The 21905-nt window shown below is 39.1% G+C and overlaps 1 protein-coding gene across 4 annotated transcripts in view; it reads right to left on the bottom strand.

Annotated features, from left to right (window-relative positions):
- LOC124277875 overlaps positions 1-21905 on the bottom strand; it is a 62305-nt gene that overhangs the window by 6786 nt on the left and 33614 nt on the right. For 3 of the 4 annotated variants that reach the window (XM_046713596.1, XM_046713597.1, XM_046713599.1), the window contains exons 2-3: positions 6959-7108; positions 274-511 (exon numbers count right to left, since the gene is read on the bottom strand). In XM_046713596.1, the coding sequence (XP_046569552.1) occupies positions 274-511; positions 6959-7054 (334 nt within the window). In that variant the 5' untranslated portion in view covers positions 7055-7108. Of the gene's footprint in view, positions 1-273; positions 512-6958; positions 7109-8023; positions 8265-21905 lie in introns of those variants that run through there. The other variant, XM_046713598.1, reaches the window with a different exon arrangement.

Raw genomic sequence — 21905 nt, 5'->3', positions numbered from 1 at the left:
ACAAAAAAATATGTATTTCATGAAATGGCAGTTAAGGTCATAGAAACTACAACAAGAATCTCTAGTTGGAATGGAAGTTTTTTATGTTGTGTTTTCAAGAAGGTGACAAATGTATTTAAATACACTTGATGCTGATGCACCACGTGGACACTTTTGGAATCTGTGACTCGAGATGAAAAATTGTTAGAGAGGAAAAAACCCTGAAATATAGGGTAATAATAGTTTGGGGAAGGAACATTTAAGATTGTCAGACAAACCAGGTTGTCTAAATACCTCGGAGTTCCTTCTTGCGTTCGATGTAGTAGTACACAGAGATGATGAAGTCCACGGTGTTGGTGATGACGAGGAGTATGTAGGCCCACGTGGTCAAGAAGATGAGAAACTTTGGCTCGTTCTCCACGCTGCTGGACAGAAACCGGGTCAGGTAGGCTCTCAGACCGAATATAGAGACGTGGTAGAGGAACCATATGGCTCTCCAGACCAGGTAGATCACACAGGGGCCCGTCTTCCACTGAAAGTAATCAGTGAGTGAGCGAGTGAGTGAGTGAATGCGTAAGTGTGTGAGCGGGTGGGTTGGTGAGTGAGTGAGTGAGTTTAGTTTTACGCCACACTCAGCAATATTCGAGCTATATGGCTGCGGTCTGTAAAAAGTCGAGTCTGGACCAGACAATCCGGTGATCAACAGCATGAGCATCGATCTGCGCAATTGGGAACCGATGACATGTGTCAACCAAGTCAGCGAGATCCCGTTAGTCGCCTCTTAGGAGTGAGTGAGTGAGTTTGATTGTTTTAATGCCGGACTCAGCAATATTCCAGCTATATGGCGGTGGTCTGTAAATAATCGAGTCTGCACCAGACAATCCAGTGATCAACAGCATGGGCATCGATTTACACAATTGGGATACGGTGACATGTTTCAACAAAGTCAGAAAGCCTGACCACCTGATCCCGTTAGTCGCCTCTTACAACAAGCATGGGTTGCTGAAGATCAATTCTAACCCGGATCTTCACGGGTCCGGTTGTAATGGAGGAAGTGTGACCTGGCAAGATAGGCCAGGAGCATTAGACACAAACAATAGGTAACATTGGAAAAAATAGTAGAAAGCTGAATTTTTCAGGAAAGCTTCAGAACATCATTGCCATGTACAAGATACAAAGTTCTGCAAATTCTACCTTGTGGCATTTTAAAAATGGCCGCCAATTTCAAGATGGCCGCCAAAATCATTAAAATGATTATGCAAACATACAGTTTGTAAATAATTATGCCATGTCATATATCAAATCAAAGCCCATCTCACAGGGATTCAAAATATATTGATATATATTTCAAAATGGCCGCCAATTTCAAAATGGCCACAATTGTCCTTAAAATAATCAAAATAATCTCACGAAAATATTTCTTTTAATTAACCATACCTTGTGATATATTAAAAGAAAGCCCTTCTCACAAGGAATCTAAATATATTACTTTTAACACCGCACAAACATAAGACAATTAGTTATGGCATGATAACCACACATTTTATGTTTGTGCTTTTGGTACCAGACATCAAATATATATCCCCTTACATTAACCGCAAGTAAGAAAGCAGAGAATAGGTTGATATCCTGAGAAGCATTTCCTTTGCTGATGAATAAAGAGAGGTCCAACGCTTGTATTACGCACTTCTTTCAGGCAACAAATTTTTGGATATTGAGGGTGAGCTTGTCAATTTCATATTTGACAATGCTGATATCAATGTTAGCACTACCATTGGCTTTGGTATGTGGCATGTTTTAGGTGGAATTGCATGTGTGAAGCCAGTCAGGAAAGAGCCCATTCAGATATCTATACCTCGCTCCACTCAAATCATGACATCAACTGACGTAGCAGCTGAGGGCACAAAGATCCCTGTCAAGGTATACCACAAACCTTCTACATCGGGCCTACAGTCTGTCAAGATTGGACCAATTGAACTACCCAAACCAAATGTGCCAGTTCTTCGGTTGACGAAACCTTTGGACAATCTATGGCTATCAAGTTTTTCACTTGATATTCCACTCTCACAACGTCCATCATGGAGCAGATTTATGCAGTCAACTGTAACTGGAGACAACAACGAAAGAAGCAAAATTCAGATTTTGCCATTTGTCAACCAGGACCCATGAAGGCCCAACACCATCTACTCTGCTCTAGCGTTTGTACAGTTGTTGGCAGAAAACCAACATCTTGGGAATTGTCCAGTAACATTTGACCAGCCCCTCTACATTAAAGCAGCAGAAATTGTGGAATCGGCACATCCACAGCTCAACAGGGTTGTCCTTTAATTAGGATGGTTTCATTTACATGAATACATGTCATATATGGGTTCAATTATATATGTGATGGGTGGAAGCGGCTTGGAAGATCTTTGGGCAACTGTTTATGCACCTAATTCTGTAATCCACATGCAGACAGGCCATGCTTATGCCCGTGCACTTCGAAGTCATCTGCTGTCATCTGCGGCTATCATGTCCATCCTACTGCAATCAACAGATGTTCTTGATTCTTTGAATGTGGAAAAGCTTTGTACCGTACATGGCAGTTTGTTAGGTGGCGAATGCGATATTGGCTCCCTTGACTCTCAAAACCAGGACAATAGCATACGGCTAGCTGAAACCGTTGATGATTTGAAGACTAACATCAAAGTCTCATAAAAAAGCAGGACAGGTACACTTTGGATAGACTATTAGGAACAAGTGTCATTGATTCAGCAGTTCATTCGCGCAGAGCGCACAGGAGACTGAAATCTACATCTGCGTCTGTCAGCAAGAGGATTCCCTTATTACATGTTGCTGGTCATCTTGCCAAATCTGCACGTCTGTATTTGGAAGAAATGAAAAACCTGAAGGACATTATGTCACCAGATCAGTTCAAGGCCTACACAGAACAAGGGCACTTCACCATCCGTAGAACTGCCAAATTCTGGAGAGGCAACTTCACTGACCAAGTGATCGAGCAAGATCTGATGCGACTGCTGAAGATCTGTGGTGGCATGGCTCGTGGTCGTGGTATAACTGACAGTATATCTCGACAAATGGGTCCATGCAATGCCTCAGTGCATACCAATATGTGATGCTTTAGAGAGGTTCACAGGAGTGCACGGCCAAACATCTGAGCAACATGTTGACTCATTTATGCATCATCATGAGAGACAACACGGACTATGGAACATTCTTTCATTGGCTGAAAAATCTTTCTCCTTTCTCCTATGAAGAGCATGAGTCGCTCATCTGCATAGGAAATCAGTTTCTATAGGAATGAAGGCAGCTTCAGCAATGACAGGTCAGATGTTTGCTGACATAAAGTTGAAGCGCAAAGATAAGGTGATAAGTATCAGTGAGGAAAAGAATCAAATCAAAATCAGAGGAGAGCCAGTCCAAGTAAACTCTGAGCTGCTATTCATGTGAGTCACCTGTGTGATAGAGGATAAGTCAGAGATGAAGTTGTACCTACTTCATGAATTTGCCAAGCAACCACCTGCCTTGTTTGATTAAAGATGATTCGAAAGAATGAAGAGAGTTCTGGCTAATCAACTGAAATCACAAGTCCAAGTCCACAATGACCATCCAAAGGGAGCGCATTATGTCATTGACGGTGGCCACCTGCTACAAAGTTTGCCTTGGCCCACGGATGCTAGATGCAGCCAGATATGTGACAGCCATGTGTCATTTGTGCTTCAACATTACGGTTCAGCATCTTCAGTGGTGTGTGATGGATACGGCAGTGCGTGTTCCACAAAATCTGCTCAGCCGAACATATCATGTCCAATCATTTTTTGAGCCAGACATGAAAGTAACAACTTCATCAAAACCTTTTCTGAGCAACAAGAAGAACAAAGGTCGCATTATTGAAGGGAAGACTTACCAGAGAAGATTTAGCTGTGCAACAGAGCCCTGCTGATGCTGACTGCTTGATTGCTTAAACTGCAATTAACAAGGCCAGAGACAACCAATCACCTGTTGTTGTTGTGGGGAACGACACGGACCTGTTGGTAATGTTGATTGCACAAGCCACAAATGACATGGATCTTTACAGAAAACCATGCCCAATATATGATAGCATCTGATGTTTGTTCATGCAATAACAGGCTGTGATACAGCATCAGCCATCTACAATCAGGGAAAAAGAAAGCTCTTGCTCTATTCCAGGAGGGGTCCAATTGGGATTGCTTGGATGTTTTCCTTCAATTTGGTAGTTCAAATGATGGCATTGCACACGTTGGAAAGATGTTCATGCTTAAACTCTATAGAGCTGTGGACTCAACATCACTGGACGAACAACATGTACTTCAAGTCCATTCATCGAGCCTCTGTGTCCTCTTCAGGTTTCAAACTGGAATCACTTCCCCAAACTTTAGCAGCCGCTAAATTCCACAGCTACCGTGTGTACCATACGGTTCAGCAGTGGCAAGGGAATGAGCTTTCACCAACAGAGTGGGGATGGCAATTCAAGGATGGGGTCCTTGTTCCTATTGAGACAGATAGAGCAATTGCTCCAGAGAAAGTCTTGAAGATGATATCTTGTGGATGCAAGTTTTGAGTGCAGGAGACCATGCAGTTGTCGAAGAGCAGGAATTGAGGGCACATTGCTTTGCACTAATTTACTAACTAAAAATGATGACATTGATAATTGTACAAGTGATTTGCCATACATTTGGTGACCACAGCTGTTTTGATTAACCAACCATGAGTAGCCATTTTGACGTCTGGTACCAAAACACAAGCATAAAATGTGTGGTTATCATGCCAAATTTTATTGTCTTGTGTATGTGCGGTGTTAAAAGTAATATATTTATATTCCTTGTGAGAAGGGCTTTCTTTTAATATATCACAAGGTATGGTTAATTAAAAAGAATATTTTCGTGAGATTATTTTGATTATTTTAAGGACAATGGTGGCCATTTTGAAATTGGCGGCTATTTTGAAATATATATCAATATATTTTGAATCCCTGTGAGATGGGCTTTGATTTGATATATGACATGGCATAATTATTTACAAACTGTATGTTTGCATAATCATTTTAATGATTTTGGCGGCCATTTTGAAATTGGCGGCCATTTTGAAAATGCCACAAGGCATGATATCAATATATTTTGAATCCCTGTGAGATGGGCTTTGATTTGATATATCACATGGCATAATTATTTACAAAATGTCTGTTTGCATACTTATTTTAATGATTTTGGCGGCCATCTTGAAATTGGCGGCCATTTTTAAAATGCCAAAAGGTAGAATTTGCAGAACTTTGTATCTTGTACATGGCAATGATGTTCTGAAGCTTTCCTGAAAAATTCAGCTTTCTACTATTTTTTTCCAATGTCATGTCTAATGTTCCTGGCCTAAAGAGGGTAGCCGCAAGGCAAGACCGGAGAGAGATTTCCGAGATCCTACTTCCCTCGTGATAGAGGAGGAGAGTTTTATAACACTTATATACCGTCACTTTACAAAGTTCAGTTATTTTGTCATCGCAACTCGTATTTCATTGTACGGCAATTAGTAGTATATCGAACAAGTGTCATATTCAGTCACGTGACCAAGTCGCAAGAAACTCGTCGCATGATTGCACGAGAACTGCGTGGCCTAGTAAAACAGTGCAGACACGTTTGTACAGTAAATACAAGCATCTGTGGTACGTTCAACCTCAAAACGTCTTGAGAATATTTCGCAACTGTGAAAATAAAGATGTGGAAAACTAGCGTCTTCTTGATTTACTCGTCTACTGTTCATTGCCAGAAACTCAGTAGGCCTAACAGGCCTAATTCATTGGGGGCGGTGAGGTGACCTAATAGTTAAAACATCCGCTCGTCACGACGAAGACCCGGGTTCGATTCGCCACATGGGCACACTGTGTAAAGCCCATTTCTGGTGTCCCCCTCAGTGATATTGCTGCAATATTGCTAAAAGTGGCGTAAAACTATACTCACTCACTTACTTTAAATATTGGCACACATTGGTATGACAGTAACACCCCTGGCACAGCAGCGTTTGGACCATTATGCCAAATATCCTATTTCCTTTGAATGTTATCATGGTTTTACGTAAAATCGATCGAAGATGAACGCCATCTGTTATTAATTCGTCCAAACTATCCCCAACAAAGAGCTGACTGTTTTCCAAATCATCTCCAATCATCCGACAACGGAAACCTTCACCAAACTGATGTCATGGGTCAATATCCATATTATAAAATCACTGAGTAAATATCTTTCATAAGTTCGCCGTGTAAGGAATGAGCAAATATAACATTAACTAAAGCTAAACTATAACTGTACTCAACATCCATTCTTATTTATAGGGCTGAAACGATGCATCGAACTATCGATGGATTGCAGTTGTTGAGTCTCCGATAGCAAATAATCGATGGTAGAAACAAAAAACTATCGATAGTTTAGTAACTGATGGTTATTTGTTTATATATTAACTATTAAAACTATTTGTTATTTTTTATTGTTTAGGTGCAGACTTGCAGCTTCATTATATATATTTTTGAACTGTTTACCTGATCTGGGTTTCAAGTTTCTTGTCAGTTATTAAAAGAGACTGAAACTACTAGTCTTTATTTCATATAAACTATACATTCATCTGGGAAATTACTTCAGATGAGACAATTCAAGGAGAAAAAAGACTATTGCAATAATATTGCAATAGTTGGTCGCAATAGACCATCGATAATGCAATAGTATGTTGCAATAGACTATCGCCATCACAATAGTTTTTTTCCCCCTCAACAGTCAGCCCTATTTATCTATTTTTGCAAAATGTGGATATTATGAATCTGCGGCCTAAATTACCGAATAATTCTGTCTGCTCGTAAATTCGATACCGGTGAGCAGACCACATCTATCCTAATGCATGTTTCTAAAATGTTGAAATTATAGAATTACGGTGTATGTGATATTTGAGCAGTTGTAAATATGTTGCTAAAGGAACTCACCTCTGACCTCGCGAACGCACCCGGGTACTCATAGCCCAGTAGAAAGTTCTTAGCTTGAAACTCGTCCTTGACCCTCTGACAACAGGAAGCCGTCATTGTGCTGGTTAGGAATGGAACCAAGCAGGTTCTGGCGGAGGTAGATCACGTCCGCTGGAATGTATAAATGTACATGTCAAGCAATGCATGACGAATGGGAAATACACAAGGAAAGGTGGGTTCTACCGTTATTTTAAGACAGGGGGTGGCCTAAAGGTTAACGCTTTCGCTCCATACAATGTGTACATGTAACGCCCATTTCTGGTGTCCCCAGATGTGATCACGCTGGAATCACTTTGTAAAACGACCTAATATGTACTCGTTCACTCACTATACCCGTGAAGATCCAAAACTGAATTGGTCTTCAGCAACCCATGCTTGTCGTAGGCGACTAACAGGACCGGGGGGCCAGTCTCGCTGACTTGGTTGCCACATGTCATTAAACCCCAATTGCGTAGATCGATGCTTATTTATTGCTCACTGGATTGTCTGGTCCAGACTCGATGATGTACAGACTGTCGCCACATAGCTGGAATATTTCTGAGTGCGGCGTTAAACAACAAAACAACCAACCAACACTCACTATAAAATTGTCCGTTTGGCTCAAAAGCGGACCGATGAATTGCAATCTAACTCGACACTGGTCTTCTCGAACACCTGGCTGTCCCTTTCTCTGCACTCCTCCCTCGTAACAAATAGTGAACTGTGTCAATATTTTAATGATAGTTTGTTAAACAACTTTATTATTTTTAGGACAAAAATTCTGCAAAAAACTCACAGAGTTGGTATGATGTTTTGATAATGATCAGCGTTTCATTGAGTATTTTATGTTTATTAGTTTTCGAGTTAGATTGCAATTCATCGGTTCAATTTTGAGCCAAACGGACTATATATACCACGGTAATCTGAGAGAATGAGTAAGGTGTTACGCGGCTCCTCTCCGCAACATTCCAGCAACATGAAGAAGGGACACCAGAACTGAACGTCACACATTGTACCCACGTGAGGGATAATTGGAATAATACTTACCTCGTAAATTTCAAATTTCAGTTAAAACTGAAACTCGGAGTGGCGAATCTAAATATCCCTTTAGAGATCAACCAGTTACACAGGTACAGTGACGGTCGCCACATCAATTACAACACCAGGTATATTGTAGTCTCATACTGGTCGAACATCAGGTGTGACCCAATTACGGGCTGAACTTTCTAACTCCACAATACTCTATTGTTGCCTAACACAAGATCACTAGTACATAGCCTACCCGAACCCCCCGTGTTTCAGTCCAGTGTGATGTGTGGAGGTGTTGCTATGGTGTATCACGCGACAGATACAGGACAATATAGTCAATCAATAATCGTGATGAGGCTATAACCTGCGCCCTTACCTACCCGTTGCCATGGGAGTAGTCGTTTGCCTTAGTAGGTCATGCCTCGCGTCAATAGATCAATCAATAGATTGACCGAATAGTCTGTTCAAGCAAGCATAGCATACCGTCGCAAAAACGTGCCAGTTTCACGTGTCATTTCAGCATGCAAGTATATTGATGACAATAAGGGTACTGCTGATGAGGATGAGGATGGTGATGATGATGACGTCGGAAGCCATGATGATGATAGTAATGATGATGATGATGATGTAATGACACAATGATGATGATAATGATGGCAATGATGATGACGGCAACCATGATGATGTTGATGTAATGACGATGATGATGGCAATAACGGTCAGGCAATGATGATGGCGATGAGGATGATGACGACGGCAACCATGATAATAAGTCGACGGCAATGATGATGATGATGATGATGATGATGATGGTGGTAGTAAAGATGATGATGATGATGATGATAATGATGATGATTTTTATGATGATGATGATAAGGGGGAGAAGGATGAGCATTTGTAGCATTTACAAGTAAAAAATCCACCCATTATGATGAATCACTCATGTTATTTTTGCCGTTTCAAATGGATCGCGGCTGGGCGTGAAGACGTCCATCCATTAGCCTCCTCCTAAATTGTTTTCTTGAAAGGTAACAGGTCATGTGACATCTTTATCATGAGATCCCGTAAATCTGACAGCCTGCCACGGTCCATTTAGTGGACAACGTGCGTCTCGACACTGTGTACTCGCCGTGAGGCTTCACCGGAGCGAGAACACCGGTGTGTAGCCAGTAGATGAAGGTGAACATAGGGCAGAGTAATTTGACCACGCCCGTCAAGTGTTAATGTGTACTGGTTCACAAGGGACGTAAAAACGGTTTCCCCGTATTCATTAAAACAATAAGAAAATATAAGAAAATATTTTGCTGGCTTGTCAATTGCGAAAGAAAACACTGGACAATGTGCAGGAAATACACCAATTACTCGGTTGTTACTTTCAATTAATAAAGGCTCCAAAGCCTATTACTATATATCCTTTGTTCTTCAAATAGGACACCAAGAGCACAGTTAAAGTGGCAAGAGGATTTTCAGTGTGGTCTTGACTGGAACTGTATTTTCCTAAAATCGTTTAAATCAACACAAGACAACAAATTGAGATGGTTCCAATACAGGGTAGAATTTTAACTACCGATACATTTCTTTAAAAAAGTTAAAATAAACGATTCTGACTTATGTTCATTCTGTAATGAAGAAACGGAATCTATTTGTCACTTGTTATGGGAATGTGAATTTGTGCAAACCTTTTGGTCAAAATTTTTATCATGGTTAACAGAAGGTTGTGACCACATCCATGATCTCAATCTCACTATGGAACTGATAATTTTTGGTTGTAAGAAAAATGTTTTTACTGACTCTTTTTGACTTGTTCATATTATTGGGAAAATATTACTTGTACAAATGCAAGCTCAATTCTGTTTTACCAAATATTGCTCAGTTCAGAAGTGAGATATAGTATTGAAAAATGTATTTTTTTTAACAAAAGCTGTAACGCCGAATTTTATTCGAAATGGCTCTTACATCATGGCTTATTCAAAGACGACTGAATTAATTATATTATTAATATGTTTGATAATTAAAAATAATCTTGTACTTGTGTGAATGGTGAGTGAATGAATTGTCTCGTTTCGTAAATGTTTCCACCTGTATCCCATTAAATTACTGTATATCTTCAGACTGAGCTGTCCCCTGGCTGCTTAGTTTTGACTGTAACGGGGATTCAGAAATAAAATTTAAATTACAAAAAAAACCAACATATATTAGGGATGACTTTTTTTTTCATTCTGCAAAAGGACCACACCAGTCTTTACTGTAGTCTGTATCCAGGTCCCTGAACCACATAACATTCCCCCATCCCTCCCCCTCCCTCCCTGCAATGCTAAAGCCCTAAATGAAGTAAATCTTGATTTCCTCACGTTCTGAATTTCCCATCTCTCACTGGGCCTAGTGGTTAAAGCGTTCGCCCGTCACGCTGAAGATCAGGGTTTGAGTCCACACATGGGTAGATGTGTCTCGAACCATTGTTATATCGACCAAGGGATTAGAGTTATCCAGAAAACTATTATCACAAAAGACTATCTTGCTTCAGTCCTTATCGTTTAGTGAGTGAGTGAGTTGGCTTTTACATCGCTATTAGCAATATTCCACCACGGCAGGGGACACCAGAAATGGGCTTCACACGATGTACCCTTGTGGGGAATCGAACCCGGGCCTTCGGTCTGACGAACGAACGTTTTAACCACTATACTACACCACGCCAAAGACCCGGGTTCGATTCCCAACATGGGTACATCGTGTGAAGCCCATCTTGGTGTCCCCCGCCGTGATGTTGCCAGAATATTGCTAAAAGTTTTACACATTGTACCTCTATCATGTGGGGAATCGAACCCGGGTCTTCGGCTTGACGAGTGAACGCTTTAACCACTAGGCTACCCCACCGCCCCTGTTCAGCAAGTGCATCATAATTAGATTACTTTAAAAAGTTCATAACACCATGCACATAAAGGAACGCATGGACCCGTTTAAAGTTCTTTTAGTTTCACGTCATGTTCAATGACTGCATTATACTCATGACCAATCTTTATTATGTTAAAACCGATAGCTATTCAGTGTAATGCAGTTTGGATTCACAAATAATCACTACTGCACTATTTCAGTGGTGAGTGTAGTGACGTTGATGTTAGTCTGCCATAAAAACCCTGAAGCAAATATATCCAATGCAGCCCTTGCAAGTCTTGAATATGTGGCAAGTCCAGATTACCATGGTTTCTGGAGAATGAAGAATGTGTTTGGCTCCTTTTGGGTATATTTTATAAACATAATATTTAAACCTTTTTTATGTTCATTTCAGAGACTACATGTTAGTCTAGGTTGATTTCAGCTCCATGTGTCAGTAATTACCCCACTGATCACCGACATGTATTACAGCTTACATTAGTATTAGCTTGTATGACAACGCATTCGCATTCGAAGACTTCGAGAACGATTCAAATTCCTGATTTCCTCCAATGTCCTCGTGGTTGGATCAAGCCAAGGCGTAGCAGATGAAAGGTAAACACAGACTTCCCACAGCAACTGGGTCCGACCACGATGACATTGGAGGGAATCAGGAATTTGAATCGTTCTCGAAGATCAGAAATACTTGGTAAATGAGGCAGCGACGAGTGGACTTACGGCGGCTGCGGCGGCGGCGGCCCCAGCGGGTGGGCTTGTAACGGCGGAGAGGACTCTTAAACAAACTCAGAACTTACACAATGTTCAAACACAGCTACACAACGGAACCTTATATCAGATGTCCTATACCCAGAGCTCATAGAAGTGCGATGTCTAAGTTTAGATGTGGTGTAGAGCCGCTGAGAGTGGAAACAGGACGGAACATATTCCCCTACATGAGAAACTCTGCTTCCACTGTAAAGACTGTAAAAGTACGAGATACATGTGCTTTTAATCTGCCCGCTTTACAACGAAGAACGGTAGGATCTCGTTAGACTAAGGCTTAGTCTCTGAATATATATAATTTTGATAGTAACAAACAAGCCCATTTATATTGAAAAGGAGCCCTAGGGAGACCAGAGATTCAGAACCTGGGGAAATCTAGACTTGCTTTATTTAGGGCTTTAGCACTGCAGAGAGGGCTTGGCAGTAGGGAAATTAATGTGGTTCAGGGACTGTGAGACAGACTAGGATCTCGTCAATGCTAGCAAGTAAAATAGCCAGACCTAGATTACCTGTCAACCAGACAGTTTTTTAGTAATATTTAAAAAAATATAATCTTTCACGCCTCCAGAACCTGCCATAAGATACTTTTTTAAACGGAGTATTTTATATACCTAAACTGTTATTCTTATCGGTACCCCTTTATTATGTGTATATTTTAAAGTCGTATCTCCTGTTTGTCTTTTTAGATACGTTTATTCATATTCTTATAAAGTTTGGGCGATTGGTAGTATTTTAGTACTTTTATGTCATATTCTTATAAAGTTTGGGCGATTGGTTGTGTATTTGTATAACTTTGTACATATTGTATTAACTGTAACATGAACACAAGTTAGACGATAATAAAACATTGATTGATGGACTTAAAGCAGGGACCCCCCAAGAGTGAAATCGTTAACAAAATGTCGATTCATCCGACAGGAAATAGCCTACTAGCTAGTGTCTCTCTGACAAAGCAGGCAGATTTTGGATGTGCGAGTGTATTTGTGGATGACACATCAATTTCATCACATCATTTCTGAACTGATGTTGGTTTTAGGAATGAGTGAGTGAGTGAGTTAAGTTTTACGCCGCACTCAGCAATATTCCAGCTATATGGCGGCGGTCTGTAAATAATCGAGTCTGGACCAGACAATGTGATCAACAGCATGAGCATCGATCTACGCAATTGGGAACCGATGACATGTGTCAACCAAGTCAGCGAGCCTGACCACCCGATCCCGTTAGTCGCCTTTTACGACAAGCATAGTCGCCTTTTGTGGCAAGCATGGGTTGCTGAAGACCTATTCTACCCCGGATCTTCACGGGTCTTTTAGGAATGAACTATGCGACATTTACAGTACCGAATAGAATTCAGTGTATTGTACACTTAAAATAAATCATTTGCATCACAGATTTGGTTGCAATAAAATAGATTACAGCTCATGCATGTTTGTTTATTTTCTGTCACTAAAGGCTTATCCGCTTGTAAAACGCCGGCTCATAAGATTATGTTGACCCAGACAGCAGGTCATGTGGATGAGTTCATTTTCATTTATCGCAGAGGGTACGGAGTAGTGGTGGCATACACGGGGAACGGCCAAAAGCCCCTCAGGACAAAAGCCCCTTGGTACAAAAGCCCATCGAGTCATGTATTTCATTATGAAACACTTGTTTTAAATATTTCATTATAATACTTGACAAACAAACATTTCTCATAGCCAATATCAGGCTTTCCCAAGGAGGAAATGGGTACTAGTATATGGTGTATCATGTCAGGTTTAGCTCCAGAATTATTTTGTCATGTCATTTATAATTCTTGTTGATTTGTTTTCATTTGTTTGATGATATATTTTTCTTATTCTCTAAACATATTTGCTAATTACATATTAATTTATATAGTATTTAGGGTCATTATATCAACATGAAATAAAGTCTGTCATGTTAATCATTTCTTGTCTTTAATCTTATTTTCCCATTGATACGTAAAGTGTGGCGCTTTTGGTCATTTTTCGAGGGGCTTTTGTCCTGAGGGGCTTTTGGTCGAGGGGCTTTTGTCCTGTGGGGCTTTTTTTTTACCTAGAACCGACATACACAAGTCAGCCATAAGGAGTGTACACACAGCTGACCTACTGAGTCAACAAATAGTCAAAATAGGCGAAATCGTCTTGTCTATTCAATGGGATATTTTACCTAAAATACAGTTTAAGTACGACCCTGATTATACATATTGGCTGCTCAAATAGTTAAACTGTATACAAAAAGGTGTGAATATCTCAGTGAATAATCTATGATAACAGACGTGTTCTGGCTCTTGCCTTCATAGCCTTTCCTATGTACACTGCGACACAACATTGATGGCATTCGATGCTGTACACTCTCAGCATTCAGTCTGACACGAATACGAAGGCAAAATGTCGGTATTGTCAAAATATCACATTTTCATCGGTCGCACAGAGACAGACCTGTGGTGGAGGTAAATCTAATGTAAGTACAGCGATAGGTTGTAGGTTTATGGTATTCAGATGCTAGAGGTACACACTTGCTGGTAGACTGACACTTAGACTCCCTAAAAGATGAGTTTGAATGTATTTATTCATAACAATATGATTGACCATTTAATTCACGACTGGAAAGGAGCCCCAAAGACACTCGGTTGAAATCTAGACTGGCTTTTCAGGAATTAATAGGATGAAGTGAAATCAGGCTATAAGGGTGCTCACGGCTAGCGGCGATAGGAGGATGGGTGGTCAGTCAGGCCTGACCTATAGAGAAGAAGAAGAAGAAAATATTTTTATTTTTGTGTCACATGTTATATATAAAACATACATAAACTTTAAAACATTCAATAAAATATAACATCCGGACATATGGCCTATGAGACACAAGGCACTATATTATATCTAAAACAGATAGTAGTAAATAGAATATCACAGCTTTGTAAGCAACAATGGAATGTGGTATATATATTTGATTACATGACTACAAACTGCGTTTACAAATGGTTACCGAGAAGAAAGAGTGTTATAATTTGTGTTTAACATGTTGTACCTTAAGACCCTTAATATAACATCTTGCCTGTGAGACACAAGCCACTACATTCTACCTAAAACAGAATAGAATCTCACAATTCTCTAAGCAACAGTGAAGTGTGGTATATTTAATTACATGACTACAAAGTGCGTTTACGTCTATTAAACAATTTAGTAACTAATGCAGCTAAGGGTTTTATTAATTTAACATTACCTAGCATATATTTGGCCTGGTCGGAAGGTGGCAAGAGAGAAAAAAAAGGGTTAATATTTCGTACATTTTCCCACAAATCATATCGTAAATCCGAATATAGTGGACAGCTGACCAAAAAGTGAACTTCGTCCTCAATCGTATTGCCATCACAACATTTACAAATTCTATCGTCTAAAGGTGTTAAAGGTCTATAGAGCTGTCTTTTGAATGTGTCCTCCCATAAGAACTACAGCTGAAAACAACACATGTTATGGTCCAGTGCATAGATTAACTACATGCTGTCACCTACGTCTACTTGATGGATTTGCCCAACAGAAAACAAATAAGAAATATATAACATTTTTGCTGTGGCAGTTCATGTTGGTTTTGATAGTAAATAGTTTGCCTTCACAAAATGTAAATTTGCAGTCTTCAGTTATGATTGAACAAGTTCCGCATCGAGGTGTTTCACATTTTGTTACACTGACTGATAAACCTTTTTTCATGGTATCACTTTTATACAAAATTGGAAGATTTGCTCTTATAATTGGCATAATTGTACAGTTATTAGGATTGTAGGTACAAACAAATGGAAGAATGTCAATCTCTGTATTTGTTTCTTTTGAACCGTTGACCGGCGAAAGATCTTGTGCAGATAAAGTCTGGAGTTTAATATATAGATGTATAGATAGTTCATCTATAGATAGGCTTATATATTTAGTGTGGTAATTTCGTGTCACTTTCATCCTCAGTGTTCAATCTGATCCATGTAGAACTAGTTTAGCCCAGCTTCAATAAGTAGCCAACTGCATCGAGGTCCTGGGTTGCAGTCTATAACAATACTATTTTAACTTAAAAACTCATTCGTGTATATTTCACCTTTACTCCAATATACCTTTACCTTTACTTTACTTTACCTTTTACTCTAATATACCTTTACCTTTACTCTAATATACCTTTACCTTTACTCCAATATACCTTTACCTTTACTCAATATACCTTTACCTTTACTCCAATATACCTTTACCTTTACTCCAATATACCTTTACCTTTACTCTAATATACCTTTACCTTCACTCCAATATACCTTTACCTTTACTCCAATATACCTTTACCTTTACTCCAATATACCTTTACCTTTACTCAATATACCTTTACCTTTACTCTAATATACCTTTACCTTTACTCCAATATACCTTTACCTTTACTCTAATATACCTTTACCTTTACTCCAATATACCTTTACCTTTACTCTAATATACCTTTACCTTCACTCCAATATACCTTTACCTTTACTCCAATATACCTTTACCTTTACTCCAATATACCTTTACCTTTACTCTAATATACCTTTACCTTTACTCCAATATACCTTTACCTTTACTCCAATATACCTTTACCTTTACTCTAATATACCTTTACCTTTACTCCAATATACCTTTACCTTTACTCTAATATACCTTTACCTTTACTCCAATATACCTTTACCTTTACTCTAATATACCTTTACCTTCACTCCAATATACCTTTACCTTTACTCCAATATACCTTTACCTTTACTCCAATATACCTTTACCTTTACTCTAATATACCTTTACCTTTACTCCAATATACCTTTACCTTTACTCCAATATACCTTTACCTTTACTCTAATATACCTTTACCTTTACTCCAATATACCTTTACCTTTACTCTAATATACCTTTACCTTTACTCTAATATACCTTTACCTTTACTCCAATATACCTTTACCTTTACTCCAATATACCTTTACCTTTACTCTAATATACCTTTACCTTTACTCCAATATACCTTTACCTTTACTCTAATATACTAAGCTTGGCTTGTTTGTTATTTTTCTATTATATGAATACAAGAACATTCACTAACTACAGCATACCCTTCTCCCTTGTCCTTTACTTTCTAGTTATTAGATTACCTTTACAACAACATAATTACTGGTCAATAGGATTTTAAGCATGTGGTTCTTCTGGGAGAGCTGATGGGCTGTGCTCATTACATGCCATGGGGGTGCCTCTACTCAGATAATTAATCCCTAATTTATTCCTGTAGTTAATTTGGGATGTAGTTCTTATGGGAGTAATCCCTTTTGAATGGGGTATTTTCCTGTGTACCTTTTGAGTTTAGGTCGGAAGGCAGGCTGGGAGTGAGTGAGGGAGGGAGGAGAGGAGTGAGGGAGTTAGTGAGTGAATCCAGTACCATTCCTGGGGTTACAACGGCTAACGCGTCAGTCTGTTCCGCTATATCTCTCAAACCTCAATGATGTGTTGTCTATATCAATCTTATGTATATCAGTCTAATATAATGCGTGACAAAGTATTTTCCATCGCCAGTCAGTTATGCCTGAGTACCCCTCTACAGAACATTCTTATATCCCAAAACTTCCACATCCCAATACTACCACACACTGTTAAAACAACAACTCCTCATCACCCCATTTAAGTGCAGTGAACTGAAACAACATATATATAATGATACATCGCCTGACTTAGCAGGGTAGAGATTTTAGTAGAGAAGAGAGCAGTTAGTTAATAATCTGAAATATATATAACATAAATTCGTGCATATTTCAAGTAGGCAATTGTAAATTTAGTTTTCTTGTTTTACCTTGAAATATTGTTGATTACGTTCATAGCATTCTGAATATTCAAAACATAAATTATGCAAGCTTAACGTACATTTAATGTACATGTATATTAAAATATGTAGTTTGTACATATGAAATTTGTCAGTCAGATATTTCAGAATGTTTAAAGAATATGTAATAGGCAAAAGATTTACTAATGGATGTCCCTGTCATGTAAAAACAGGCAAACACTGCATGTTACGGCAGTGACACTATGACGGTATATAATGTCACCACCGTAACGACCCTATCACAGCTGTGTTCTTTTACGCCAGACTCCTCTCTGTATTCATTACTGATTAATGGATTAAACCATTACAGACTGAGGTAATCAGTATGCAAAAGAGTGTGCAGTCAACCAGAAATGTTGTTGTTATAAGCTGTGGAAGTTTTGGGATGTGGAAGTTTTTGGAGGATAGGGGAGACCGGGGTCAATTGTAACACGGGTCAATTGTAACAAGGGCGATTACTCTAACAGTTTTCGCTCAAGCAAAGTGTAGGTGAGTAGAGTTATTTCCCTTTGCTCTCCTGCGGTACACATACAGGCGTTTTCAGCTGCTCGCTCATGGCGAGATACAGTTGACGAAAAATCGTTTTTCACATAGGAAAGTAATTTTTTCACAAAACGTAATAAAACGTTCTTGCTGCAGTAAATGTTGCTTGGAATGAAATTAACTTTTCGAGCGTAAAATTGAGGTATTACGACATATTTTGAAGTAGAAATATTTGAGAAGCCCAAGTTTTTAACATGTGACGTGGCATGAAACATGGCTACTACCATCGGGGGCAATTGTAACACTGTGTTACAGTTGCCCCCATTTAATTTTCCCTTGTGTTATGATGATGAAGCAAATGATGATGTCGGCTTTATGTTAGTTCTTTACTAGTTTCATGATAGTAGGACATGTTCAGTCTTGTGTTGATAGTATCAGCCCTCGGGTGAAAGTGTTTGGTGTTTGTCTTTGTATCATATTTTGGGCATACGAAAACAAGAATTTTAAACATGTAAAATGTCGGTGGTTACAAAGGTTTAATGTTAATCCATTTCCACCTCAATTAATCAAGATAACATCTTTCCACATTTTATTTTGATTTTATTTGGAAAATAAGCAGATTGTTACATTTGAACCTTCTTTGTTACAATTGCCCCATCAACCTATTACAATTGCCCCGTGCTAGGGGTCAATAGTAACACTTGCAGTAATTGCAATTGATACGTAATAACTGTAACGACATTATAGTGAATTTTAAATGACACCGAAGTCTGACTGAGTTTAGTTTTACGCCGCTTTTAGCAATATTCCAGCAATATCACGGCGGGGGACACCAGAAATGGGCTTAACACATTGTGCCCATGTGGGGAATCGAACCCGGGTCTTCGGCGTGACGAGCCAACGCTTTAACCACTAGGCTACCCAACCGCCCCTTAAAGCCAAGATGCTAAATGCCAATGTACTAGATAGTACCGATACACTTTGTGAGCGGTTGACTAGTATCAAATTAAAAGAAGTTAAGTAAAAAGTGTTACAATTGACCCCGGTCTCCTGTACCCTTGAGGTTTCTCAAGCCTTAGCTAGGAGAGAGAGAGAGTAGGTCGGTCGGTCAGGTGAGCGCGAGTTATTTCGAAAGCAGAGCACGAAAACACGTTCCTCGCCTCTAATACTTATCTATTTCTTCTGTCACTTCCCAACAGACCTTGGTTCATGGTTTTAAACTCGTACAGGATATTGTTCTGTATAAAAACCAGAGACCATATGATATTATATGGTCTCTGATAAAACAGATTCAATGGCTGACGACTGAGCTATATACAAGTTACGTGTAGTACATTTCTACATTCCATCTCTCAGAACAGAACCAGTCACTGTTGTGGTGTGACGTACTTTCAATGGTTTCAACATACACCCTCCATTGACATTTCGAACAGAAAGTTCCCTTTGGAGAAGTAGGTCGCACGCTCTGCCGAGCGCGGGCTATTTGAAATCCGGCTGCATTCAGCCTTATAGACAATTCAGGGTGACATGACGACCTCGCCATTGCGCGCATCATTTGAATTACACTGACAGCTGACTGCAACATGTTATATTTGGGATTACACTTTCTCAGTAAAGTACAAGTTCTATTACTTTTTTGGGTTGAGTCCCATCCGGGATTCCAACCCACACCCTCAGAGTCAGGCACCTAATCGCCAGCACACAAAGTCAGCCGCCTAACCCGCTCAGCCATCGCGACTTCCACGAAAATGAAAGTCGGACAACTGGTAGTCTAAAATGCGGACTTTGTGTACCCCACTGATAAGTGTTAATTGGCACGGCTCCCACGGCCGAAAGCTATGATTACACAATGCCATTTTAGAAAGTGGTCAAATGCAACATATGTTGCTCAGTAAAGTACAACTTCTAGTACTTTTTGGGTTGAGTCCCATCCGGGATTCGAACCCACACCCTCAGAGTCAGGCACCAAATCGCCAGCACACAAAGTCAGCTGTAGGGAATCGAACCCGGGTCTTCGGCGTGACAAGCGAACGCTTTAACCACTAGGCTACCCCAGCGCCCCAGATTCTATAAGGAAATCTAGACTATGTATGTAATAATAACACGTGTGTATGCCAAACCTAACAATGCATTAATTAGTTGAAGCTTAGATGCAGCCCAAAAAAAAGAAACATAATTAAAACATAATTAGCACTTATTCATGACATGTAATATACATTGCTGATTAAGAAAAAAACTAAATAAACAAAATTATAAGCGTACAATCGCAAATCAAAAGTGCAATATTTTGTACTTGGGTTTACTTCCCTCGAAACGAAGCACCCGGGATACCGAACCCAGTGAGAACGGGTGGGCGTGCACTTAAGTGTAACAAAGACATTAACTGGGTCATTTGCCGATACACTCAGGACTCTTTGTGTGTGTAGAGAGATCTTGGGTTTTGTAAATACATGCTCATTTCTTGTGTATAACATTTTGCAATCAACAGACATCACAACATGTCATGTGTACAAGTATCACACCTGCCTGTCTGTGTAATTACATAATGTGACAGAGACAGAACTCGGGTGCACGAGCCATAAATCAATGCGTTTTGTTTATGGTGTATAGCCTGATAGGTGTTAAGTTCAAATTGCATGTAGTCAGTGATCGAATTTGTTCATTGCATATTGATATATGATATATATTTATTCAGTATTTCGGCCTCATAGCCTAGAATACAATTGTATTTGATAGAATACATGTCACGTGGTGAACAATACAGCAATATTTCTATTTCCATTTACATCTCAAAAGAAATACATATTTAAGGAAATGGCGAGTGCTCGTAAATTATCCTCATTATTTGTATTTAATATATTACTAAAGAGTTTCACTGAATAGTGCTTAACATTAGATAGGCTTGGGGGATATTTTAATCTCAGATCATGATACTTTTTACAAATAAACAGGACGTGGAACTCGTCCTCCATAACGTTAAGATGGCATTGCAAACAGAGTGATTTATATACATGTTCATTTTTGCTTCTACAGGCTGCAACAAAGTCTTAATGCTACTATAATTACTTAACAGGTGCGAAGATGATATAAAACTATGCCAATTTTGGCAATCAATATCTTTCAACCGTTGTTTGAATATAGTTGTATACAATATAGAATCACACACACTTTGTGATAACCAAACGTGGGTAAAACCTGTGTAAAATAGCAAATTTCTGAGATTTGACACCCAGTTTTGCTTTCCAGCATCATCGATTTTTTTAACATTATATAGCATTGGTATGGATATCTAGAACAATTCATATGAAGTATTTTTATCTAGTATTTTATAACCCTTATCTGTGTTGAAACAAACATCGTGTGGCGCCCTGTTTCGGCAAGTATAGCCTTATTGGATGCGAATTTGCCAACCTGTAAGAAACGTTTTCGATACTGTCTGTGAACTTTTTCTATAACTTCAAAGTATATTGTCCCCCATATTTCAGACCCATACAGTAAAATTGGTGAAACTTTGCTATCAAATATTTTACAAGCCGCTAGAAAGGATATGCAACTATTTTTTCGAAATAATGTGAATAGAGGCATCATTGCACGTGAAGCTTGAGCTGCTAGCGTTTGGCATGCTTTTGCCCAATTTAACGTTGATGAAAATAGAATACCTAGATACTTATAATATGGTATAACTGTTAGATTTATGTTGTTTAGAACCCAGCTTTCACGTTTAGCAACAATGCCTCCATTTCTGAATACAATGACATTGGTTTTATCTAAATTGACTTGATTTAAACATATTTTTATTCATGAAGATGAATTGGGATTGGTGAACAAGCATTACTGCTTATATTTACACCGCTCCCATGCAACATATAATACAACATGAAAATGGAGGATTTGACGTAATCGA

Source organism: Haliotis rubra, unplaced genomic scaffold (assembly GCF_003918875.1).
Source record: "Haliotis rubra isolate DU_JTF1 unplaced genomic scaffold, ASM391887v1 Scf229, whole genome shotgun sequence".
Lineage (NCBI taxonomy): Eukaryota > Metazoa > Mollusca > Gastropoda > Lepetellida > Haliotidae > Haliotis > Haliotis rubra.
Note: the sequence above shows the minus strand (reverse complement) of the source record. Positions and strands in the feature narration are given on the sequence as shown.